The 27,981-nt window shown below is 39.6% G+C and overlaps 1 protein-coding gene across 1 annotated transcript in view; it reads right to left on the minus strand.

The window, feature by feature from the left end:
- Positions 1 to 27,981, minus strand: part of LOC124595866 (glutathione S-transferase 1-1) — a 63,267-nt gene that overhangs the window by 10,521 nt on the left and 24,765 nt on the right. Inside the window, exons 3-5 of the mRNA XM_047134773.1 lie at positions 15,412 to 15,470; positions 15,056 to 15,197; positions 604 to 721 (exon numbers count right to left, since the gene is read on the minus strand). Coding sequence (XP_046990729.1) covers positions 604 to 721; positions 15,056 to 15,197; positions 15,412 to 15,470 — 319 coding nt within the window. The remainder of the gene's footprint in view (positions 1 to 603; positions 722 to 15,055; positions 15,198 to 15,411; positions 15,471 to 27,981) is intronic.

The following is a 27,981-nucleotide window of genomic DNA, read 5'->3' on the forward strand; positions in this document are numbered from 1 at the left end:
GAATTCACGGTGTTCTTATTTCCATTTCCAGGAGTGTATGTTAGGAATACAAGTTGCTGGAATCGGTGTGAGTATTTCAGATACATCCAGAACGACTTATAAGAATAATGTGTAACTGATATTGGAATAAATGCAGTGGACCATGAAAATGGAGAACTTTTTTTCTTTAATGTCAGTCAGTGATCACAAATTGTCGTTAGTCGCTCTATTTTGCTCCACGGTAACCATCTTCAGATCACTCAAGAAAAAAATAAAGAAAATACAACTGCTGGAAAACATACATCTTACACCTTATTTTTCTCATAATATGTTGTAGCCCGTCAGCTCTAATATCGTTTCTTCGTGATCAGGTATGTACACGTACAGCGCACAACAAACGCTTCATTATAACCGTCACACGGTAACGCCTATAAAACCTGGTGTTTGTGGTTGATTACATTGTCAAGTGGTGAGTATTAAGTTTCTTTCAATGTACCAAAAACACAGACTAAGCTCAGGGAGAAAGAAATATACACGTCAATAAAATATGCCTACATAGTCAGAAACTTAATAATGATTCTGTGCATTTGTCAAAACAATATAAAGATGTAAGTTAATACAAACCTCCTGCTGCAAATTTGGTTCCCTGTCTTTCTAAGATGGTGTTTAAGACGTTCAGAGCTATCTTCAGTTTTTTAAGAGCCTCGGGAGTCCTCTTGTAATCAAAGAATATCGGTGCCACCTGCAAAAAGAAAAGTGTCTTAACCTACATTCAAATGAATGAAAAGTACGAGTTAAAGTGTTACTACTACTAACAATATCTTAATTTTCTTATTATGCAACGTTCACCACTCTTCGTCCAAAGTTTTCAGAATGTCAATAGTTTTCGTTTCCACCATTTTACCAGATAAATTATACGCAGGAGCCTAGATGTTCAATGACGGATCTAGCATGTCTATCCTCCACTCGAAAGAGAAATTTGTGATTCAGATGCCATTTGTGAACTATATTGAAGGGTTGTTACTACACTCTATGTGGTGTCCGGTCTGTGTGGTGAGTGCTAACAAATAACTGAGGCAACAGACTGTGTTCTGGAGAAGTGTTTTTCAAATCGCCGACTAGTTATTCTCATTTAGATATGCCGTCGCTATTCTAAATCGCAGGAGGAGGATATTGGGATGATTCCTACGGTTTCTCAGATTTTCTGTCCAATCTTGTCCATCAGGGTCAATGCTTCCACCATATCGAGCAACAGAGAAAGTGTGTTGACTGCCCGCGCGTTAGCATAGGAGAGGTGGCGTGTCCGTGAACTGTGAGCAGCACTATCGCTTGAAACTGCGTAATCGTACGGTATTTTTGGCTTTTGTCTGCACTTATTTTGTAAGTTTGTTTACGGCGTTATGAGTGAACGCTGAAGATGGAAGGCTGTGGAGATAAAGAGATGTTAAGAGTTATAGTTGCACGTAGTTATAGAAATCTAACAAAGAAATGGTTCAATGAGACAAGTGAAAACATGCCCTGATATTTTTTTTTGTATAGTAACAATGCACCAGAAGAAAGACCCTGTCAAAATTTTGGCTGTTAATATGCCCTGCAATTTTTTTTAACGTTGAAAATAGACAGATTCGTAGCTCGCCAAGCGCCTGGAGACATGTACACCCCTAGCAGAGTCGTAGCTGACTGTGCATTTGCAACAAGGCCTCCAAGACGGCATTGAGCCTGTACTTTTGCATTGTGATTTCACATCGTGAATATGAGGGTCTACATTAATTGGGCAGTGGTTCTTCGGATCCAACTGCTGGACTCCTAGGAGTGGTTCCATGCGACGACCGCATTAGCATGTCCTTGGTTAAAGGTTCATTGGTAGAAAGTTAAGACGAACCAGTGCGATCGTAACGTGTATGATGAATTACAGTTTTCGTCATAATTTCATTGTAACAATTGTCTGCAGTTACCGTTCGCTCAAATTTGCAACTTACTTAATATCCATAATAATTATCAGTTGCTTTTGCGCTAATGTAAGTTAACACTGAAGTTAAAAATGATTAACATTCACTTTGTTTAATGCTTAATGTTAAGCAGTGTGTAAACCCGGTTTGCTTGGTAAAAGCTGGCGGTGAACGATATAATAATGTAAGAAAGACTTACAACGGAGTAATAAATACGTGCCGAAATGAAACTCACGAAACTGTGAAAGAGAAACATCCGAAAGATTTACTTTACGGGGTGGCCACGAAGTCCCGTTACCCCAATAACCAACATAAACCCCTAAACCCGAATAAGTAACATGAACACCAGTTATTTACAGGAGGTTTCTGAAGATGTGAATCATGTAGAGCTGCTCGTGAGAGGCGATGCACTTTTACCGATGGAGGTCTACGAGACTGGGCTCCTCGATTTGCAATTGAGATGAACATTGCTGATTTTAAGTCTTCTTTGACTCAGTTAAGCAAATTCTAGAAATCGTACAGTGCGGGAAGTTGCAAAACTACGAAGTTTCCTTCAAGTAAAACTGTTGAGGAGACGCCGTTAATTTACAGTCGACCTGAAGACCAAGTTTCTATTATCCTCACATCTGCTGCGTGTAACGACGATCAGTCAGGTTTTGTGAAAGAACTGCGAGAAAACTGCACTTTATCATTTCCAGGTGATAAAAAGATACAGTCTGTTGTGCAATCAATTAATGCTATGACACATTCATATTCAACTATGACAATGATAAGTATGAGAGGGTTACTGCAGCTTTATCTCTGTCTTCAGGGAACTCAAGGCTTTTTAGGACCAAAATTGAAGTAATGCTGTTTAGTGTAAAAAATATTATAACCGACCTACCAAATTCTGGAAAAACAGGAGACAACAATTTTTAACCTTTCATTCGAAACAGTTTCTACCCAGTTGCAGAAATTAATTCATTGTTTTTGTTGGATCCTTGCCTGGAAATAACGACACCTCTGTCTTTCAGGAGGACGACGAAAAGACAGTTGATATAATGTAGATTCCACCCAGAACAACCAGTATAACTCTCGATGAGGAATTTTTTCGTCTGTGGGAAGTATTTGTAAGAAAGTTGTCGAACAATGTAATAACCGATAGCTGCGGGTGATTTCAGGTATATCAGGATAACAGCATTCTTAAATTTCTGTCATCTGTGCATTATCAGTTTGCATTGGCACAATTTACGAGTTGCTTTGAGTATGCTTGGTATGCAGTACAATAAGCAGAGCAATACAGTGTTCATAGACTTTACCAAAGCCTTTGACCTACTGGAAAGAGATCTCATAGTCCGAAAACTGGAAAACACAATGGGAGAAGGTAGCGTATGGGCAAGAATAGTCAAGTTAATCCTCGAATACAACTTAACTACAATATCAAACACCCTCTCTTTTTCGAACCTCATTCTGCAATCGAACAGAGTCTTACAGGGTGACTCAATGAGCCCTTTGCTGTACATTCTTGCCACTGAAGAAGTACTCCGAATTGGAGAAAATGGAGAAGATGTATACGTATATGCATAAGCTGACGAAATAGCCATAGGTTCAGCAAATATACAGAAGCTGCAGAAAATTATTGAGAAAATAGACAGATGGTGCAGTGAACACAAACTACACATAAACATAACAACGACAGAAATGGTGATTTTCAGAACAGGAGACAAAACACCCATGAATGCGGAAATCAACATCAGAGGACAAAAAATAAAAATCTCATCAGATTTTAAATACCTAGGGGTGACATTGCAACCAACAGCCAAATGCTTCACAAAACATACAACAGAACGTGCAACCCAAGCAATAATAGCAATACAGGATATCAAAAAGATCCGTCTACTCAGTCTAGAAACATCCATGAAATTATTCAACTCAAAAATCTTGCCAATCCTGGCCTACGGGATGGAGGTTGTATGGGACCACCTGACAGAAAGAACATCTAGACTAGTGTACCTGCTAGCGAGAGAGACATTCCTAATTGAAGACATCAATCTTCGGTATATGATGCCACACACCACGGCTTCGAGAAATCAACTGAAGATCATGGAGGAGAAACGAGAAAAAGTATGACCGGAGTTCTATGGCACTGAAGCAATGACGAACCGCACATGGACAGCACCAAACTTCGAGCTGCGACATGTCGTAACTATATTTTCTATTCACGGCTTTCATCACCTAATTTGCAAAAACAAAACTTATCACGACCCAACCACAACATGTGTATGTGAACTGTGTAACGAAGCCTGCGAGCGATATCACATAGAACTGTGCAGTAAAAGAGTGAAATCGATAACTGAATATGCAAAAATGTAAAATGTAAATGGAAATATAAAATGTTAAGCAAAGTAACTGTATATGGCTATTTGGTTGCAATTTTATTAAATAATTAAGCAGAACAACGACCAGAACCATTTCTTACTTCAACGCACTTCTGTCTAAAAAAAAAATAGTAATTACTGTGTACAGAGAGCATTAAATTTTCTTTCGTCAGATGTTCCTGATGTGAGGAAAATGTTACAAATGACACGTCGCTTTTATTGTGACGACTATGGGTAACAAATAAGGAACTATTTTATTGTTACTTAAATATATATTATACAAAAATTATCATAAGGTCTGTGGTACAGGAGTTTGTGTGAAGTGATGTATGTGTAAGATATAATTCATTTCAATAAATTAAAGTCACCATTGATGAAAATCGTCTGTAATGTTACATCAGAGACTCCCTTGAATTATTTTCCTGTGTTAGTTACCTTTATATGAATTACACATGCAAAAGTTTGGATGTCGTTACTAGTTGTCTTTTATTCAAAACGTTAATGATATGTAAAATGTTTTGTATGGTTTGGATGCTTCAAATTAGCTTGTGTCACTCCGGATATTTACACTAAATGGTGATATGCTTTCTTCTCACGGCCGATCACGCGTTAGACAGGAAGAACTGTACAAACCGCTGTCATATGCGGTTCCTCGAGCGACAAAAATAATCAACTTCAACGTTTTTTAAAAGATGCTAGTGGTGTGGCCTATCAACTAAAATTTTTGTAACGCATTTCTCTTGTTGTGTTGTTCCTGCAAAAGAAATTTCAGGGTGGGTTTTGGCTTGTCGGATTGAATCGTTATCTTGTAAGAACAAAGTATGCTCACTGTTTTCGTTCCAGCGTGCAGATCTAGCTCCAGAGAAAGCAAAGGTAAATATTTTTTGCGCCGCTAAAAAACGGAGTAGAATTTTCAAAATGGATTAGAGCAATTATTCAATTATTCGTGAAGACAGAGATCTGATTCTCAATTGTTCTGGAAGCGTGTCACACGTCGGCGGCGAAAAACGAAATCAGACGTATGTATCACAGGTAAAGATAAAGGTGGTTTCATAAACCATGAACGGTTGCTCATTTATTTCTCTTTTCACTAAAATACGTGTCGAAAACATTACACAAAGGATAATTTCTCGTAGAACACTGGCGAAAGAGAACCTGCGGCAAAGAAGGTGGTAAATAAGATGAAGTTGCGATGTCTGGCAGCGTTTCCTCTGTCGAAGAAAATGTACAAATCTGATAGGTACCGGTCGGAGCTTAATTTAATTAAAAAGAAAATAGAAATGCAAGAAACTGGAAGTTGTGTGGTTACGTAACAAATTAAGAGCAGCGATTGCAGGAATTAATCTCTTGTGAAATCATCTCTCACGGCTCAATCAAATGTCCTAGTCAATTGAAAACTTAGTAAGATATGGAAAATTGTAACTGACACTGTTGTTGTGGTCTTCAGTCCTGAGACTGGTTTGATGCAGCTCTCCATGCTACTCTATACTGTGCAAGCTTCTTCATCTCCCAGTACCTACTGACACTACGTCAAAGAAAAACCAATTGAAAAACAATAAGGGATGCCATATGATGAGATTCTTCTGGACAGGTACTCTTAAAAATTATTTAGCCCGCAGGATACAGACATTATTTGAATCAGGGATTGTTGCCACTTTCCTTCGAAACGCATCCTCGAAATTTATTAAATGATGTCAAATTCTCATGTGGAATTAATACACAGTTTGTGGAAGCAATTAAGGCTTATTTTCAGGAACGACAAGATGGAAACAAAGGAGTGTTGTTTTATTAAGTTAAGTTCCAAGGAAAACTACTTCAGAAACACTTCGCTGAAAGTTAACTATTCCGTCAGTTTAGGGGAATACACTGCAAACAATTGCAATACTCTTGGAAAATTATGCTTTGGTGTTGATGTTCCTTCCTCAGCTGCATAACTGGATTCAGTCTGTTGCTGCGTATGCAAGTCTCAACACAACTCCTGGTGCTGTCTCGTAGATATTGATTCAAATAATTATCTAGCTAGAACAAGCTGGTACGAGAACTATAGCATTCGCTTCTTACGGCAGTCAACCAAATACAGGTCTAGGTATTATGGGCATAAAAAGTACAGTTACTTGCTCTAGAGTATGGATGTTTTCAGAAGTCATACAACTAGTAGCGTAAGAAACAATTTCTGTGATAAAACTTATGTACTTTTCAGCGGTGAGATGATGAACTGTAATTATTTTCGACGAGTTTATGCACGAGATACTTTTCCAACATTCGCTGAATTGAAAGTTTACCACAAGTAAACGTCCGCTCAGTTGGACAAGAAGTCATTTGAACGAATGAATGTAAGATTAGCTCTGCGGTTATTCCATGATTCGATAGCTAACGGTGTAAAATACTTTAGGCAAATTAAAACAATGTGATTCGAAGAAAGCGAATCAACGGGATGAGTCATTCGATATATGAACAGCTTAGTGGAGACACTTATTTTCGTAATGGTGTTTTGTATAAAACGTAAAAGGCTCACAAAACGTTAATGAAATGGAGAAGTATTCTCGCTGGTAAGAATAACAGCTTCGCTCCCAAAAAAACTCTCCAGTCTCTAAGAGCAAATTGGCAGTGCCTTCGGAGTATCCCACTACGTCCTGAGGGCAAAATTTAACAATGATCCACTTCAACGTCATTTGAGTGTCGTATGGTCTCTGACTTCCAATGATCATCCATCAGTAATGGATTACCTCAATTTCACATGTTGCAGTGGGTTTATATTCCTGTAAAACTTTCATTATCGTCTCTGGAAGTCGCGAACATAAACGTGAATTTTTGTTGACGTTATACATAAGCCAAATGCGGAGGCTAGCTAGGCATTTCCAACAAAAGAACACAGATAGAGTTCTGAAATAGGAAAACATAATTAAGAAAACAAGGTGTGTATTTTATCCATAAATGATACAGTTTACCTCTGCGACCGTTCCTTTATACGGTGTAGAGTAATGACTGGTACCAGTCACAACAGAAGGTTATTTTATTTAGCATGCGACCGTTTTCAGGCTTGTGTCCACCTTCAGCTGGTGGACATTCAGTAGCAAGTTCCCATACTCAGTGCTAGAGATCACTATTTAAATCAAAACCAAATAACATGATGACGACTAAGTAGACAAAAATGAAACATTTGGAAGGGGCCAAGCGACATGTGTTGCAAAATATTGTAATATTTAGATAAAGATAGTATATCAATATCATTTTCACATTACATATATCACCACTTTGTGCAAAACTAATTCGGTTTTTACAAGTTAACTCTATATCAGTCACCATGCTAATTATTGGTGCTTGTATGTCATATCTTTGATAAAATATTTTCACTTTAGATGTTGGTACCTTCTGCCAACCATGCACTCAGAACGTGTTTACATTTGAAAAACAGAGGTCAAAGAAGTACAGAGATGTTATATGTACAGATACGTAATAGTAAAAATTGCTAGCTGTGATGGGGCTATAGTATACAGTTCTTGTTTTTTAAAATATTTCATTAAAGTTGTTTAGAAATGACTTACTTGTAACATTTATTTGTACATTGGAAATTGTTGTGATTTCGACCTATGAATGTAAATTTTGAGCGCTTCAAGAAGATTCATTTTCATTCCTTTGCTGACAGTGTGTAGTATCTGTCGGTTGTCTTTATTGTCTGTGTTTGAGTGGTCACCTTCTTTCAGATGTGTTGAAACTCCTTCCTGTCTGGCCTATGTAAAATTATGGGCAATTGTAACATAGAAGTTTGTAAACACTTCATTAGCTGCAGCACTGGTTGATAATTTTGTTACAGTGAATGATGTGCTGTTGCAATGTTTTGTTAGTACTGAATGATATTTGAAAACCGCTTTTACGAAAAAGGTTGGCTACCTGGCATTGAATTTCTCCCGTAAACAGGATGTGAGCAAATGTATGGTTGTTGTGAATTTGATTTAGAAGGGGTGCATTATTTATTTTCCATTTCTTTCTGAAGTTTGCCAATTATAACTGGATTGTATCTATTCTGTATGCAATTTCGTTCACAATGTTAATTTCTTTTTATTCATCAAGAGGCCTGAGTAGGACTTTGTGTATACAGTTGAGAGTAGATCTAAGAACGCCAATTTCTTTTTCTTGTTGTATTTGGTGACAGGAAGTGTTGTTTATGGTAACATCACTGGTAATCAGTTGTTTGTAAATTTTAAAGGCATATTTGTTGTTTGCATTAGAGTTTGTAAGATCAAGAAAACTGATTCCTTTATCTACTTCATGTTCCACACTAAAGTTAATGTTGTTGTGTATGCTACTGAGAGCATTTGCAAGCTTTTCAATCTCTTCAGGTGTACCATTCTACAAGATAATGGTATCATCAACATACCTTTTGTAATAAATTAGCTTGTCTTTAAATAAGGATTCAGACTTTAACAATTGATTTTCTACGTGCTTAACGTAAATATCTACAAGGATTCCTGCTGTACTTCCACCCACCACAAGATTATATTCTTACTTGTAATTTTATTTATTAAAAGTGAAATAATTATGTGACAGGATTAGTTCTTGCAGTTCATTGTGTCTTGAATAAGTATGTTGGTGTAAGGGCTTATTACACCCATTGAGTCAGATTCGACACCCTGTAGTATTGGTAAATCTTTGATGTCTTCCATAAGATTATAGCTGTTTTTAATTAAGAAATTCTTTTCACAAGTGAAACTACTTTATCAAAGACATAATATAAAGTGACTAATGTACAGTTATCTTGTAAGAAACGAAATATTATTGTTAAAATATCTGATAAATGTAATGTAAAATGTTATGTATTCAACAGTTTTATGTATGTATTGTAATATTTTGCCACACAAGTCGCTTAGCCACTGCTAGATGTTTCATTTGTGTTTATTTTGGCATCACATCATTTGTTTTTTATTCAAACAGTGATCTCCAGCACTGAATATGGCAACATATAACTTAATGTAATGTAAAATGTTATGCATTCAACAGTTTTATGTATGTATTGTAATATTTTGCCACACAAGTCACTTTGCCAGTTCTAGATGTTTCATTTGTGTTTATTTTGGCATCACATCATTTGTTTTTGGTTTAAACAGTGATCTCCAGTACTGAATATGGAAACATATAACTTAATGTGAACCACCTGAAGATGGACACAATCCTGAAACCTGATATATGTTAAATAAAATCACCTTCTATTGTGACTAGTAGTGGTTATTATTCTACACTCTACCAAAGAACAGTCACGAAGTTCAACTGAATCCATTATGGATAAAATGCAGTTCATGTTACCTAGTCATGCATCACAAATGGTGAGCGCATTTAGCACATGGGAATCAATATGATTAAGACCATTCTGGCCATGAAATTTAACAAAAACTGCCTTTTTTTCTAAAGTAACACCAAATTACATTAAAATTAGCGTAAGGAGCACACTCAGCCAGCCAAAACTGCAAAGCTAAACTGTAAAACTATGTGGTTAAAATATGAAATCAAATCATTATATAAATGCAAAGATACTCTCAACAAGTAAATGCTCAAATTGCACCTGCCACTAAACAACTCTTTGACTCCCATGGAATTCATGTAGATATTAGATAAAATCAGTGACCAAGTTAGCAAAGAAGAACTCGTGTCAACTAGACATAATCAGAAATTATTTGCTCTCAATTCTAAGACAACAATTAGAATCTCCTCCCATACCAAAACAAACGTTTTATGACAGTGTAATAAACTCCACCACTATCACATTTTACAAAGGTGGAAAGTGGGTTACTTGAGAAAGGCATCAAACATAATATGCTATCACACTCAATCAAATACACAAAGTCCCACTCAGTCCTCTTGATGAACAAAAATAAATTAATATTATAAAAGTAATTGCACACAGAAATGGATACAATCCAATCATAATTGATAAACTTCACAACAAATTAAAAACAGTACACCACTCCTAAATCAGAGTCACATCAACAAACACACACATTAGTTTGCAACCCATTCATAGGAAAAATTTAATACCAAGTAGCTAACCTTTCTTATCACAGTGGTATTCAAATATCTGCGGTACTGAGAGTAAGCTACAACAGCACATCATCCACTGTAACAAGACAAACAGGAAGCCTCACATATAATCACATATTGACATACTTTTATTTTACAATTGTCCACATTCTACATAGGCCAGGCAGGAAGGAGGTTCACTAGAAGATACTGGAAACACATGGATGTCTTCTAGCACAATAATTTTGATAAATTCACTTTTGCAACACATCTAAAAGAATGTGACCACTCAGCCACAAACGTTAAAGACAACCTACAGATAGTATACACTGTCAGTAAAGGACAGAAAATGAATCTTCTTGAAGAGCTCGAAGTTTAGGTCCATGGGTCCAGAACACTACACCTAATTCTCAGTGAACAAACTGAGTTTTAAAGAAAGTCATTTGTATACATCTGTAATGAAATATTTTAAAAATCGAGAAACGTAACGAATGGCTCCCTCACAACTAGCATTTTTACAGTTATGTATCTGTAAATGCAGAATATTTCTACTTCTTTGACTTAAGCTGATTGAAGATAACCTCTGCTTTGCAAATAACTACATTGTGAGTGCTTGTGTCTGAAGTTACCAACATCTGAAGTGAAACTATTTGATCAAAGACATAATATGGAAGCACCAATGATTATCATGGTAACTAACATATAGTTATGTGTAAAAAGCGAAGTATTTCTGTACAAAAAGGTGATAAATGTAACGCGAAAATGATATGGATACACCAACTATATCTAAGTACTATAATATTTTGCTACACTTTCGCTTAGCCTCTTCCAAATGTTTCATTTGTCTCTATTTAGTCATGATCATATTCTTTGTTTTTTATTTAAACAGTGATCTCCAGCACATGGAAACATGTAACTGAATGTAAACCACCTGTAAATAGTCACAGGTGGTCCTATATTAAATAAAATCATTTTCTGTTGTGACTATAAGCGCTTATTATTCTACGCTCTAAAACCTATGTTGTTCCACATCACTTTGCAGTGTCTCCGTTCGATCACAATATAAATTTCATGAATGGATAGACCGAGTGCTGCGTTCGCCTTAGTAACATGTACCTTACTTCGTTGGGGCATAAGCGGAGCAACTGACATCTCGCGCCGGAACCGATTAACTAGGACAGTCAGCACATTTTCTCTTGTACTCGCTACGCTTTCTTCCTAACAACGTCGACGCCAACAAAACATTACTGCCTTAACCTTTCGGATATCTGGGCTCCTTCAAGGAACTATCTTAGACAGTGACGTAAGTTTTTATAGCTAAATGTCGCAAATGGCACAATGTCTAGGAAGCCGTGTAAACTTCGCATTGTACTGCAGACTGATTTTTGAAATATGCTTTTAGCAGTTCAGTTACAAGTTCCGGAAATCGATTACTGTTGCCTAAAAAAGTGCGTGTAGTTTCAGAATCAACTTATTCGGTAGCGGTGGTATCGTGCTGACACGCTTAAAGGTATACCGTGGAAAAACCTGATAACAGATACTATGTGTTGCTTGAGGCTTTCGTGACGGACCGATTTGAGAAACGGTTTTCGAGGTACTCGTTGGATGCCGTTCTGAAATCCCTACAATTTCTCATCGGCGCAAGTGACCGACATCTTCAGGTGCTACGAACAAACTGCTGAGTTATGACTGAAGTATTATATTTCTGTCAGTCTAAGTAGTAAACGTATGGGAATGAAGGTGCCAAATTCGGTGACCAATAGTGAAAATTTCCGGATCTATATTGACAAGGACAGCTACACCACACATGAGATGATGAACGAAAGAGCTCGACACACGCGCTAAGGCTGTTGCAGGCCACCCCAGCGCCGACTGTATGAAGCCGCCTCCCGAAATACGCGTCCGCGCTAGAATGCGGCCATCGTCGCTGTTTTCATCCGAATATTCAAGACGCCACCATAGAGTAATTCGTTTTATGACCGATGGTTTCTCCCTGTGTTCGCTGTGACTTTAATATTGCCAGCGCTGGGTCCCATGCTATGCTAAGCTGAAACCCTATATCTCCGTTCACAATCTTTATGAAGTTGCGAATTTCCACCTCTTCTTTAATTGCGATATCCTAGAAAGAAAATGTAGATGAGAGAATTTTGGTCCTTTTGTACTTATTGCACCCGATTCTGAGACAGTGCTTTGCCACTGCAGATTTCCCTGCTTGGTCTGGAGCTGCGTGTCGTCGATGTACGTTGGATCTGTCTTCCACCAGGTGACAGCTTCGTCCAATGAGTGACTTTCCACAGCTACAAGACCTTCTCAAACCAAGACTGTCCGTCACTGAAATCCGTTGGCGGGTAGGAGACAGATTTAGCTATATGTTTCTTTGCTAATATTCCTATTTTTGTAGAAACGCCAACGACGTGTGGTAAGATGCCCTCTTTCTTCTTCATTTTATTCTAGTTCTCATATTATTTAAAATGCGTCGTATGTAAGGCACGCCGAATATCCCCATCAGCATGTCAATTTTGTAGGAATACGACACTGAGGTTACGAAGCTCATCGGGTAAACTGAATCAAATTTGGCTCGTTCTCTGTGGACAAACATCCTAAGTGCGCCATTCGTTGTGCAGTATGGTAACAGCTGCTGGTCTGTAAGTGTAAGTCTGTGTGTTTTGGTTTATAGTATACAGCACGACCCAAGGTGTCATCCTCTTTTCTCCGCACGAACACGTCCAGGAACGGTAGTTCGCCGGTTTTCTCCACGAGCATTTTGAAACTGACGTTAAAATGAAGAGAATTTCGATGTTGTACAAATACGTCCAGCGATGCAATGCCGCGAGCAAAAATACAAAGATGTTATCTATCAGCAAAAGGACCTAGGTTTTAAGTCGCTCAGCCGATTGGAGTGCTCCTTGCTCGAAACATTCCATAAGAAGATTAGACAAAATGGGTGACAAGGATTGCCCATTGTGACACTTCTGTCTGTATCGGTCATTGAATAAAAATAGGTCGAGGTGAGCACATGCATGAACAAATCGACAAGTTCCCCTTCCATATTTTTACCAGTGAGCAACAGAGGTTCCTGCAATGGCAGTCGAGTGGAATGTGAGATTACGTCAAAAATCAGGAGCACATCTGATGGTGCGAGTCGTTAGTTCTTGAGCCGACAAACGAAGACTTCTAAGCTCATATTTTCATATTAAAGGGCCTAATTGGGTTGCTAGATGTTTTCCCAACTTGTTTGTTGACACCCCAGTATTGTTCACAACTGGTCGAAGCAGAATGCTATTGCTATGAATTTTAGGCAATCCACGTAGCCTGGGATAGAAGGGGTGCCTTGGCCACAGCGTCAGAGATCGTGCTGTTCTTGACGAGCTCAAAATTTTTTTAGGTATTTTGGCCATAAGGTCACGTGACATTCAGAGTCATCATATAGCTGGTTCATCTTGCTTAAGAACATCGGTCTGCAGAAGACGGAAATTGCCCTTGCCTTTATGTGCCGGTAAGATCATAATATCAAAATCCTCCTTTACAGATCGAAGCATTGACCTCTCTCGGACTGAGATACGGTTGCTGGGCGCAAATCACCCACCTCATTTCCTTAGCAGTGACCCTGGGCAGATGTATGATTAGCAAGAAAGCAGTCGCACGTAACTGCGTTAAAATTAGTACCACCGACACGGAAATCGTCCTGTCTAATAACTGAGAAGGTGTACATCTATTGCACATTAGTTGTCGTGTGAAGACAAACGCTGAACCTTTCTTGGCTCAAAATATTTCATAATGTGGAAGAGTCTTTCAGAAACAAATTAACTTAAGCCCGTCGATCTTGAGCTTCACGCGACACCGTCTACAACATTGTATTTTGAGAATTCTCCACTGTTTTAAATGAGACATTTCTTCTGGCTGTTTCAAAAGACCGTACTTAAAAAAATAGCTTATTTGATAATACAACAAGAAATAATTTTTCTCTAATCATAGGTTGAGCTATGTATTTCATGATCTTTTCAGAGGTCTCGATTCCTCCTGACATTTCGCTGACTATTCGGGACGGTAAAAGTATATTTTTAATTTTCAATAACTGGAATTAAAGAATTACTAAACGTGAAACCCGAAGTTACCTCAAGCAGAAATAGCAAAGTTGCCTGATACTGTTTATTGTGGTGTTAGCGACGGAGATGGAGTCGCGAGGGGGACTGTTGAGGGGAAAGGGAAGGTGAAATATGAAGTCGTCATTAAGTCTTAACTTTTCTGAAATGTCGATAAAGAGAACCTTGTCTTTCAATAGAAGGTCCGACCTCCTTACGATATCATTTGAAATGAACCCGAAGCTTGTGCTGTGTCACAGTACTTTGGCTAAAAATAAATAAATAAACAAATGTGTCGACATAATTTTGGAGACTACTTATTTTCCACCAAAACGCCTTAGGTAATTTACCTTAGCATCTAACTTGTCATGACACCGCGACTTTACGTGATCTTGACGAAGATACAGGATGACATGATGGCGTTGTTGAAATCAGGTTTGTGGCACGTTTGGAGTCACTTACTTTCCACTTACGAAAGAAGAGAGGTGATCTTGGCAAGACCTTGGGAGATGGAAATAGACAGAAAGTGAAGTACAGGTTTAATATTTTCTTCGTCGGGAACTTATATCTGACAATAACTGCCTATGCTCCGTCCGATGTAAAGCGACGAGTGTGAGATGACTTTTTAAAGGTATGCACTAGAAATGTTGGTGTTACAAAGGTCTCTCATACTAACCGCATATTCTGCTATTCGAGCGTAGTACGTGGAAACGTTGAAGGCGAGCCTGTGGTTGACCAGGGCCCTCTGCTGCGGATCCCGCGGGTAAATGCTGTGTCCGGGGCCGTACTTGTCAGCCAGGTACTGCAGGATGGCGATGCTGAAACGACAAATGCAATATATCGGGAGGGAACCTTACAGCTTTACGTTACTCAACCACGAAAACTTAGTTTCTCCAGCGTAACAATAAATACTGCAGAAAAACGTGTCTCATACAAAAACAAATTTACGTTTCTTAATTCTGTAGGTGTAAATTTACTGTATAGCGGTCATAAACATTACAGAGACCATATGTAATGGAGAAGTATTTTTACCTTTCACTTAGGAAAAAACCGTTATCGTCCAGGCAAGGAATTTCTCGTTGCGGGTTTTTCTGCAATAAAAGAAAAGACATTACTTATTCTTTCAGCATTATTTCATATTACAGCATGGTATCCACAGCACACACTATTTGTTCGCCATGCTGATTATGAAATGTGTTACTGCTAGACTGGTGCCAATAGGTAATGGTTATTAATAACGAAGCGTCAACTCATACGGCCGAACTCTTTCTGTAGGAGAGAGTGTTGCACTTGGAGCACTCTTCAGAATTTCTCCTCTAGCCAGTCCTATAATAGAAGTTTAATATATACTTCGTTATTCCATTTTTAAATAATAGTATTCGTTTTTAAGTGTTGCAGCCTTTTTTTATAAAATTACAAAAATACTCTGGAAGATTAAGGTTTTTCCAAATACGAAAACATTTTCCAAAGAAGAACCTAGTCATGTGCCTAGGAACAAATATTCCTTTGAAATTTAAACGCGTTTCCGTCTGTAACGTTCCCTGGCAGCACACACACTACTAATAAAATGAAATGACACACAGAATTGCTGAACTCGACCGTGCACATTTGCAAATGCTTAACAACAACTGTGGCACGCCTGTTAGGAATGTGTACGGTAATGAGAACACTACGTACAGTTCATACCAACAAAAAGCAATTCGTATGTACAGTAATTGTTTAACAAAAAATATTATTTAATTTTGTATAAAGGACGTTGGTTATTATTGTAATATTTTCTATAATAATATTCTCGATGTATTTACGATTGTAATATTTCTATACTCATAATGTAATTACGAAATATGTTAATATCTGCGATGAAAAAATGTAAAATATAGCCACAGAGGAAAATAATGTTGTAAGATTACAAAGAGATATTCATTATCAGCAATACTATAAAAAGCACTACATAATGTGCATTCTTTGTCGTCTTCCTCGAGAGCTGAGAGGGAGAGGAACCTGTGACGTAGCATTATATGAATGAGTAGACTTCTTTTGTCTGTAACTATCTTTAGCCGCCATTAGAGGAGAAATTATAAAGATGTGTAACTTTAATTATTGTTGTGGTCTAAATACATTATAATTTATCAAAATTGTGTATTACTAATGTAAATTAGCTTGCCCACGTCATCTATAATATTTCTTTAAAGAATTTTCAGCACTTTTAGCGATTATCGTTGGTGTTGCTGGGCTATGCCGCGACCGAACGATTTGCAGCGGCGGCACATTTAAAAAATTGTTCCCCTATAAAATTAACCAAACCCGTAAATCGGGAGCAGGTAAAATTAGCAGTGAATTACGAAATATTTTTCTTTTACAGCGATCCTGAGGCTGACTGAACTTATTACTGGTTTTACATTTGTGCATTCGTAGGCGGATAATTAAAGTTGAAGTTGTTAATCTGTTGGTTCTTTCAATTTCTAAAGCAAATAACTTATACGTATAGTGAAATGTGTTTTGTCAATGATAATTAAACGTTCAGGTCGGCTTGGTAACATTTAACCATTTTATGCTAACAGAGACAGTCTTGTGTTCCATAGCTAACGCCGGGAAAGAATTCAGTAAATATTTAAAAACCCACTGCATTTAGAAAATGTGTGCCAAGGCCGAAACAAGTAAAAAATTAATTTAAATAATTTTCAAAGTCATAAATGTTATTAATCAGTTAGTTTGAATTTATCAGCGGGAGAGGGTTGCTACGGTTCACGTAATTTTAAGTGTGCTTAATTCTGTCTAAATGAATTTTTATTACCACACGTAAATAAGGGGTTCTACAACAAAGTTCGTACTGAAAAAGTAAATAACAAAAATATTTAAAGCCATTTCTTCCCCATTTTCATACATTCTTTTTACATAATAAATATTTTTTTTCTCATTAAACGTCGAAGAAATCTTTTAAATAATGTATTTATTCGTATATCCGCTAATTGTTCTACGAAAGACTAGTAACCATTGAATCAAATACAACCAAGCAGAAGTGTTATCAAAAACCAGTTACATATATTATAAAACTGGACCTATTGAGTACTAACACAAGTTTCCATCTAAACATATGTAAATTTGTTAAAAAATTAACGAAATTCAGTCAATTTAGAAATATCACACATTTCATGGTATAAGACCCGCTTCCTATTCAAGATACAAGATGGTGCACGACTGACGAAGTATGGTTCAATAGTTCACATATTATATAACTAGTTGTAAAGGTAAATACAGTTCTACTTGCAGGTTTAATATTTTATGCAGTACTTAAATGTGTTTAGCTGGAAATATTCCCTAAGAAAAGAAATACTCACCACGAAGGAACCCTCAATCGGACGGAAATCGGTAAATCTGATGTACATGTACAGACAATCAAATGATTACAATTTCAGAAAAATTGAATGATTTATTCAAAGAAAGAGCTTCACACACTGAGAAAGTCAATAACGCCTTGGTCCACCTCTGGTCCTTAAGCAAATAATTATTTGTGTTACCATTGATTGTCAGAGTGTTTTTGAATGTCCTTCTGAAGGATATCATGCCAAATTCTGTACAACTGGCGCGTTATATCGTCAAAATCCCGAGATGATTGGAGGTCCCGCCCGTGATACTCCAAACATTCTGAACTGGGAGGGATACGGCGGTCTTGCTGGCCAAGGTAGGATTTGGCAAGCATGAAGATAAGTAATACAAACCCATCCGTGTGCGGGCGGGAATTATCTTGTTGAAATGTTAGCCCGGGATGGCTTGTCATGAAGGGAAACAAAACGGGGCGTATAATATCATCGACGTACCACTGTGCAGTAAAGGTGCAATGGATAACAACCAACGGGGTCCCACTACCAAAAGAAAATGCACCCCAGACCCATTACTCATGTTTGTCAGGTCACATGGCGCGTGACTGTCTGGTTGGTATCCCACCTACGTCTGGGGTGTCTCCAGACCCATCATCGGTGGCCATCGGGCTCGCTCCGAAGCGAGAGTCATCATTGAAGACAGTCAATCAGATTTCAGGCAGAAGACGCCCCATGGAGTTGTGGAATCCCAACGCGACTGTCACCCGCTATAAGGCCCGACGATCAGGAGTGATGGGTGTGGGGTGCCATTTAATTTCATAGCAGGACGCCTTTGGTTGTCATCCACAGCACCCTTACATCACAGCGGCCCGTCACGCTATTCTACGTCCCGTTTTGTTGTCCTTTATGGCAAGCAATCTCCGACTAATATCTCAGCTAGATAACGCCCACCCGCACACGACAAGTGTTTCTACTGCTTGTCTTCGTGCTTGCTAAAGCCTACCTTGGCCAGAAAACTCGCCGAATCTGTCCGCCGTTGACAAAATTTGGATCATCATGGACACAGCCCTCCAACCGGCAAGGGATTTTGCCGATTTAACGTGCCAGTTGGATAGAATTTGGCACACTATCCATCGAGAGGACAACTAATAACTCTGTCAACCAGTAGCAATCATAATAACTGCTTACATAAGGGTTAGGGATGTACCAACGCGTTATTGACTTGCTCAATTTGTGAAACTCTTTCCCTCGAATAAATCATCCAAGTTTTCTGAAATTGTAATCAGTTGTTTGTCTGCACATACAGGGTGTTACAAAAAGGTACGGCCAAACTTTCAGGAAACATTCCTCACACACAAATAAAGAAAAGATGTTATGTGGACATGTGTCCGGAAACGCTTAATTTCCATGTTAGAGCTCATTTTAGTTTCGTCAGTATGTACTGTACTTCCTTGATTCACCGCCAGTTGGCCCAATTGAAGGAAGGTAATGTTGACTTCGGTGCTTGTGTTGACATGCGACTCATAGCTCTACAGTACTAGCATCAAGCACATCTGTACGTAGCATCAACAGATTAGAGTTCATCACGAACGTGGTTTTGCAGTCAGTGCAATGTTCACAAATGCGGAGTTGGCAGATGCCCGTTTGATGTATGGATTAGCACGAGGCAATAGCCGTGGCGCGGTACGTTTGTATCGAGACAGATTTCCAGAACGAAGGTGTCCCGACAGGAAGACGTTCGAAGCAACTGATCAGCGTCTTAGGGAGCACGGAACATTCCAGCCTATGGGGAAGACCTAGAACGACGAGGACACCTGCAATGGACGAGGAAATTCTTCGTGCAGTTGACGATAACCCTAATGTCGGCGTCAGAGAAGTTGCTGCTGTAGAAGTTAACGTTGACCACGTCACTGTAGGGAGAGTGCTACGGGAGAACCAGTTGTTTCCCTACCATGTACAGCGTGAGCAGGCATTATCAGCAGCTGATTGGCCTCAACGGGTACACTTCTGCGAATGGTTCATCCAACAATGTGTCAATCCTCATTTCAGTGCAAATGTTCTCTATACGGATGAGGCTTCGTTCCAGAGTGATCAAATTGTAAATTTTCACAATCAACATGTGTGGGCTGACGAGAATCCGCACGCAATTGTGCAATCACGTCATCAACACAGATTTTCTGTGAACGTTTGGTCAGGCATTGTTGGTGATGTCTTGATTGGGTCCCATGTTCTTCCACCTACTCTCAATGGAGCATGTTATCATGCTTTCATACAGGATACTCTACCTGTGCTGCTAGAACATGTGCCTTTACAAGTACGACACAACATGTGGTTCATGCACGATGGAGCTCCTGCACATTTCAGTCGAAGTGTTCGTACGCTTCTCAACAACAGATTCGGTGACCGATGGATTGGCAGAGGCGGACCAATTCCATGGCCTCCACGCTCTCCTGACCTCAACCCTCTTGACTTTCATTTACGGGGGCATTTGAAAGCTCTTGTCTACGCAACCCCGGTACCAAATGTAGAGACTCTTCGTGCACGTATTGTGGACGGCTGTGATACAATACGCCATTCTCCAGGGCTGCAACAGCGCATCAGGGATTCCATGCGACGGAGGGTGGCTGCATGTATCGTCGCTAACGGAGGACATTTTGAACATTTCCTGTAACAAAGTGTTTGAAGTCACGCTGGTACGTTCTGTTGCTGTGTGTTTCCATTCCATGATTAATGTGATTTGAAGAGAAGTAATAAAATGAGCTCTAACATGGAAAGTAAGCGTTTCCGGACACATGTCCACATAACATATTTTCTTTCTTTGTGTGTGAGGAATGTTTCATGAAAGTTTGGCCGTACCTTTTTGTAACACCCTGTATATCTCACATCTATCGATTTCCGTCCCATTTGAATAATTCCTTGGTGCCACGTCGTTTTTTTGTCTCTCAGTGTTGCCCAATACACGACCTCATGTAAAAGAACTACAAAAACTTTATAAAGTGATGGAGACTGCTTACGGAGGTCTTCCGTGCGCATTCCTTCGTGCGGGTCTAAAATCAGTCACTAAACTGACGTACCGACCAAAAAACGACATGTGCTCGAAGCACAACGTTCTCCCCTGCTCACTCCCAGGGAGCAGAGAAGGGATCGAGTTCAGTTACATTCCCCTGCTTGTTTGTGACCTGGACTTTATGTGTGGATTGTTTTTCGTAGGCACATCTAGGTAGAAAGTCAGTGCTTTAAGGGGCGTCATAACACGCAGATCACAGTAAATTCCAGTCCACACTGACGAGGCAAACATTATGACCATCTGCCAAATAGCTTATCGGTTCACACCTAGAATGAAAAACAACGGTGATGCTGAGTGACATGTAATCTTCGTGTCATGGAGTCTTACATGCGTTTCCGGAGACATGTGGCACCAGGTGTCCAGGTGTCAACGTATGGGTCACGCAATTTCCGTAAATCAGGGGAGAGTGGATTGTGGGCACGGATCATGCGCCCGAGAGCGTCACAGATGTGTTCCAGCTCACTCAGATGAGGCAAAGTCGACGCACAAAACTTCAGTTTGAGTTCGCTAACTTTCTTCTCAAAGTAATAACGCACTGTCCTGCCTCTGAGACGCGAGTAATTGTCCATCTGGAAGAGGCCATCGCCGTCAAGCATGAAGGAATGCAGGTGGTGCGCAATAGTGTTCTTCGCAGCTGTCAAGGTAAATCCGATTACGCTATGTGTTCCATGGAAGCCAAGGTCAATGTACCCCGTGGCATAATACTATCCCCACCGTCCTGCTTCCGCGGTGCTGTCCATGTTCCGAACAGCTGGTTTCCTGGATTTTGACGTATGCAGACAAGACTATCGACCTGCTGAAACAAGAATCGAGATTCATCCGACCTGCGACACGCTTCCATTGATCAACGGTACAATCTCGATGATCCCGCGTCTACTGAAATTGTAATTGACGATGTTGTTGAGTCAACGTGGGACACGCAGGGATCCTCTGCTGCGGTCCCCGTGATTAAAAATGTGCGATCAGTGTTATGCTCCGAAAACCCTTATTCCTACACCAAAAATGTTCCATATTATCAGATCTGCCACAGATAGTCGCCCATCCTGCTCTACAGAGACGGTAAGTCTGCGTCCTACACTTTTTGTGATAAGACGCTTTTCCACGGTCTTTCACTACAGGCGATTACTTTCACTGTTCCCAAGACTCTCTTTCCTAAGCGCCGGGCCATAATAATCTGCCTTATGTCGATGTCGCTATGAGTGGCTTTACATACATGCCGCTCATGTTGTACAACAGTTCCTAATTCGTCTCCGCTTAGGAAAGTTCCGATGTGAAAGGGATGGCGACAGCGAGCGAAATAGGTAGGCTGTACCAAGACTTGACGCCTGGAACACCACCCCCCCTCCCCCTCCAATCTCGTCCCACGTAACCAACCGAAGGAGCTGCCCACCACAGGCAGTGACGTCTTTCCCCAAGGCAAGCTACTAGCCCACCCGTTGGATCATCGACAAAGGAGTCTGTAGATGAAATCGACACTTACCCTCAAGGTCGAAACCTTGCGACAACACGGCGCATCTACTAGGGTAATAACCTAGAAGATTTCATTAATATACACCCATCAACAAAAGTTTTACATCACCCCTTTAATTCTAAATTCATGGCACAAAAAATAAGAATATGGCTGTGAGGCCTGCACTTGCAATGTATCCATACGACAAAAATATGTGGAACTGCAAAATCGTCTGTTTCCAATGGGGAAGTTTCATAACACTCCTGAGCAACATCAATACGTGGTGTAAAGTTTCCTTGCTGGGATACAGGCTTCAGTTTGTCTAGGCGAACGACCGATGAGAACATCAGGTCAGCCCTATTCCGAACTGTCTCAACCTTCAGTGACGATTGTGCGTAAGTAACGCAGTATACATGGTAGTTAACAACGTCCAAAAACAACTCGCCTCAATCTACCCCACACATTTTCCATTGGGTTCATGTTCCAGAAACAGGCAGGCTAGCCGCGCGGAGTGGCCGCGCGGTTAGACGCGCCATGCCACGAATTGCCCGGCCCCTCCCGGCGGAGGGTCGAGTACTCCCTCGAGCAAGGGTGTGTGTGCTGTCCTTAGCATAAGTTAGTTTAAGTAGTGTGTAAGTCTAGGGACCGATGATCACCGCAGTTCGGTCCCTTCGGAATTCACACACACCGACAGGCAACTTCATTTTAGTGATCTTAGTTAGCATGCTGAAAGAGCGAAGTCACCAGAACAGCACGATAGCACGCAGGTTTTCATTCAACAAGATGAAATTGCCACCAATGTGTTGGCAATACTGTTCCAGTATTGGTTGCAGAATCTCGTCCGTGTAGCATAAAGCAGTGGGACCCACTCTCAACAACCATGAGAATTGCACGGTGGTCCCATGCAATACCATCGCTGAACTTCACTCCACCACTATCTTGTTGCACATGTGGGACACAGTGTTGAGGGCGTTGGATATTATTGGTTTTTTATTCGTGTTTTTGGCCTCCGTAGTCTATATTAACAGGTTGTCTCCAAACTCGTTGTCCGCGATAATCAGGATACAAGGAAATCCTAGATTCGTCCGCAACCAACACCTGACGCCAATCCTGAAGCGTCCATACTGCACTGATTTCTTGCCCATCTGTCCCGAAGCCCATGGAATTTTTCATATCACGCAATCGTCTCCTGACAGTCTGATGCGATACATGCCGTCATTTTGCTTCTTCGAAAGCCGAATTCAGTCCCGGGTACTCGGCCCACGGATGCTTTGACTCGAAAGTAGTAGATATCGACCGTCCTGTGGACCTGTCGGACATGAACAGCCTGTGCGATGTGAGTCCTCAACATTACCTGTCAGCTGGAGTCGATTCCATATTGGCACCACATCATTTTAACGCCTGTGGACACGTCGAGTAGTTTCCCTGGTTGACAAGCCCTCTGTCCATAACATGATGATGCGGACTCAATCATTGGTCGCGGTTGTCCTTCAGGCATGACGAATGTTCACTCTACTGTTTCACAGACGTTTCTGTATTGCATACAAAAAACTTCCTGTTACAATAACGTGTGAACTCTATTAAAAGAAGAAACAAAAAAACTTCAGAAGATTTCTTGTTATTTAGCACTGTTTCTGTTGAGTAAATCTCACACTGCAGACTGTAAATAACTCACTTAGTCTGGATCAAAAAGACTCTTTGAAAATGAAAGTTAACTATAAATGTCATGCAAATTTTGTTTACACTGCATTTGAATTGAAGATTCTTGGAGTGCAGCGATTTCGACAGTGATTCCGCCAGTTAATAAATAAGTTTATTCACTGGAAAGGAGGGATTAATGGGCTACCACCCAAGTTTCACTTAGTCTTACTCACATTTCACATGCGAACAAAGTATGACAAAGTGTACCAAACGTAAAATGTCCAGCGAGCACATTATACCATGCAAAATTGTATGTTGTTTGGTAAATTAATTTCAAAACATTACATTGATCATGGCAAATAACGGAATAATAATCAATTAATCATAAGGTGCTGACGTGAGACTGTAAGATACGAAACATTTAACTCTTTTAGTAGTAATATTTCCTTATAATATACTGAGAAACACCGTAGGGCAAAATATGACGCGGAATTAAAAACCAAAACATTTATTAGAATACTAACTTCACACATGGATACAGCCGCTCTCCGCAGAAATAAAAAAATTTCTTCTAAATCGCAACAGTCAACTGTTTTTGTGTGGTAGCTGCCATGTGCAAAAGACACTTTGCCTGGTAGTGTTACTTAGTCACCTTCATGCATGGTACGTCGCAAGCGCCGGAAATTCCTGACCCACTTTGTACAGGGTGTCAAGTCCTCTGACGTCTTTCTACTTGAACGCGCCATTATCACTCAACCTACGGTCAGTAGCCTTCACATCGGTCACCTTCACGGTTTCTCAAGTGTAAAAACGACCGAAACGAGACAGTAGAATATTTGGCGCTATTTTTCACAGCTGAGGCTCGGCAGCGGACATCGGTTTACCCTGTAAGCAAACGACACTGCTTGGCAGCACCGACCACCCAGTTGCCTAACGCCGAAATCGTAGGCAAAGTCACTCCTGTAAGTTGCTTAGCGTGCGCTGTGTGTATTAGCCAGGCATTAAGCCCATCTGAGTTGTAAAGTCCATCACCCGGGGCTGATATATTCTCTCTTAAGCGAAGCGACAAATGCCGAAACTATGGGCAGAGAGCAAGAAGAGCAATATCTAAGAGAAGGCACAGATACCATTGAGACGCTGGATTTTGGATTTTCCTTGTAGAACATATCACGGAATCTTATATATGCTTTTCTTACACAGGGTATAATCATGTTTTTTACTAAGCAAAGATCACGTTGTTCCGTGTTGAGAAAGGTAATGACCTAATAGTGAATTTTATAACAACTGATTCTGTATTTAACTAAGTTAATTTCCGTTCAGATTTATGAGTTTATCCTTAGATGGCTTGTATTTAATATTTAGAGCACTTTTAGCAGGTCTTATTTCATTGCTATCAGACAAGGAATTATTGTGCAATCCGATGTATGCTTATTTATTTATTTATTTACATGTCAAGTTTCTTAGAAACAAGTTGAGAAGCAAATCTCCAAGGTCATGAAACATGTCAGTACATGAAATTACAACATAAAAGTAATAACAGATAAAAACTAAATGTTTAAGAACCCGAAAAAAGTCAGTCCATAAGTTTAAGTAAGCGCAATCAATAACACAATAAGAATCAGCTTAATTTTTAAAGGAACTCCTCGACAGAATAGAAGGAGTGACCCATGTGGAAACTCTTTAGTTTCGATTTGAATGCGGTTGGAGTACTGCAAAGATTTTTGAATTCGAGCGGTAGCTTGTTGAAAATGGATGCAGCAGTATACTGCACACCTTTCTGCACAAGAGTTAAGGAAGTCCGATCCAAATGCAGGTTTGATCGCTGCCGAATATTCTTGGGAATAAGCTAATATTGTTATCAAGAAATGACAGTAAGAAATGTATATATTTAAAGGCCAATGTCGAAATACTCGGACTCGTGAAGAGGGGTCGACAAGAGGTTCGTAAACTTACAACCCCTATTGCCCGAACGCCAAAATATAATACCATACGACATAAGCGAATGAAAATAAGCAAAGTAAACTAATTTTCATGTCGAACGATCACTCACTAGAGATACCGTATACTGTATTACTATCCTTCACACAGATGTAATAATGCCATTTAGTGACATTTTCCAGGAGGCAAAGATGTTCTTCCAAAATTCAGATGAATGTAAATTCATGGTATATATTCAGCACATGTTCCTTTGTTTCTTCGTGACTACAGGAATAATTGAAAAATGGTGTGGGTTGAGTACAGGAGTAAGCTCCAAAATTTAAAATGGTAAGTGGAGGTGAAAATGTTTCCAAATATGTCTCTGCCGAAACTGTTCAGAGAAGTAATGCTGTATGAACAATACTGAGATCATCTCTGTCGGTTTAAATTAAAACCTTGAAGTGGAAAATGGCTACTGAGAATGGTCATTCACAATTTCAGAATGTAACACAGTAGGACAGGAAGGCAAGAATTTTAACCAGGAGAATCCTATAGATTAAATACGCTTAGAATCCTAATAAAATTCAGAAGTGTATCATATGTGGATGACATATTTAACCATATGGAAACTACATTTCATAACTGTTCTGTGTGAAAACAAATATTTGTAGAACATATCTACTATGACTGTATAAGGTAAGAGCCTAATAACAATAGAATGTTCACATTGCCAAAAAAATCATGTAGTAATTTTGTACGACGCTCTTCGATATTCAATACCGTGAATCTTGTAAAATATTTGATATATATAATATTGGCGTTGATGTTTATCTGTACGAAGTTTTCATGACATTTATGACATGGCACAAGTATGTTCTTCTTTGTACGCGGCATGTGCCTGACGGTAAGTGATTTAAGCGTCTAAGCGCGTGTGTAAAAAATTAACAAAGTTAAATGCGGGTGGTTGCGGCGAACAATCTATTCTTTTTCTAATATCGTAACTACTTCACTAGGAAAGGGGGAGTAGTTTGTTGTGTATATAAGTAGTGACAGAAATGTCGTGGCTCATTACATCTTAATCCAGAAAATACGGACTTTCTTCTGAATGCAGAAAGCCAGCCTAGAAACATTTCCTAATCGAATGATAACAGTAGTATGAATAAGGACGTATGCAGCAATGTTGTGTAGAAGAGCTATGTATCGGCCTCGTTTAGCATTATCACTGGTAAGATGTATGCGAATTACAGCGGCAAACGCTAGGTAGGCCAACACCATCCATGTGTGTTACCTAGAGATTTCTCTTATTCCGTTATGTCACACTTCAGGATATCAATACACCAATGTTACATATGTGCTAAGCGGTGACTACAAACTGTATGAGATGGCTATTTGTGGATGCTTCGTCTATTTCTTAGTCATCTAGACGTACATATGTAGCAGCAGGCCACAAGACCTTGTTAAATATTTCATGTAAAGAACTTAACGAAACAATACCAAGTTATACCCGATTCCGGAAAGATAAAGTACTGGTATGACTGGTACATCCAAAAATCCAGTTGGATAATTGTAGTTTTTTTAGTGGTGGGAGTGACAAGACAGCCTGTAAAGTATTACTAAATGCCTTCTCCGAAAACTGCCTAGAAGAGGTAGATCGAAACCCCACTGATCACGGAAATGTATTAGACCTAATGGTGACAGAAAGACCTACCCTCTTGAGGATTCCGCTCTTGAGGCAGTTCTACCGACAATGAATAACGATGTAGAAAGGGAAACTAAAACAAGTAGAAACACATTCAGCGAACTAGACAATGAAGCATTAGAGTCATATCTCAATGACAAACACGAAACTTTTACCTCAGGATAGGGAGCATGCAGGGGAACTGCGTCTCAAACTAAAAAAGAAAAAAAGTACCCAGTAGAACAGTTCATAATGGGAAAGACCCTCCCTCCCCTTGTATACAGTCACTGTAAATAAACTTCTAAGGAAACGGAGACTACTGCAAAATAGATGTAAAACAAAGCGTAGGAATATAGGTAGAGAGGTGCTGCTAAGATGCCTTCAGTGACTACCGTAGTAGAATATTGTCAAAAGATCTTTCACAACATCCAAAGAAATTCTGACCGCATGTAAAGGCTCTTAGTGGCATTAAAGTTAGTGCCCAGTCACTCACGGACGAGACATGGGCGCTGATAACCGCGCAGTTGAG

This window comes from Schistocerca americana, chromosome 2 (assembly GCF_021461395.2).
Source record: "Schistocerca americana isolate TAMUIC-IGC-003095 chromosome 2, iqSchAmer2.1, whole genome shotgun sequence".
NCBI classification, from domain to species: Eukaryota; Metazoa; Arthropoda; class Insecta; order Orthoptera; family Acrididae; genus Schistocerca; species Schistocerca americana.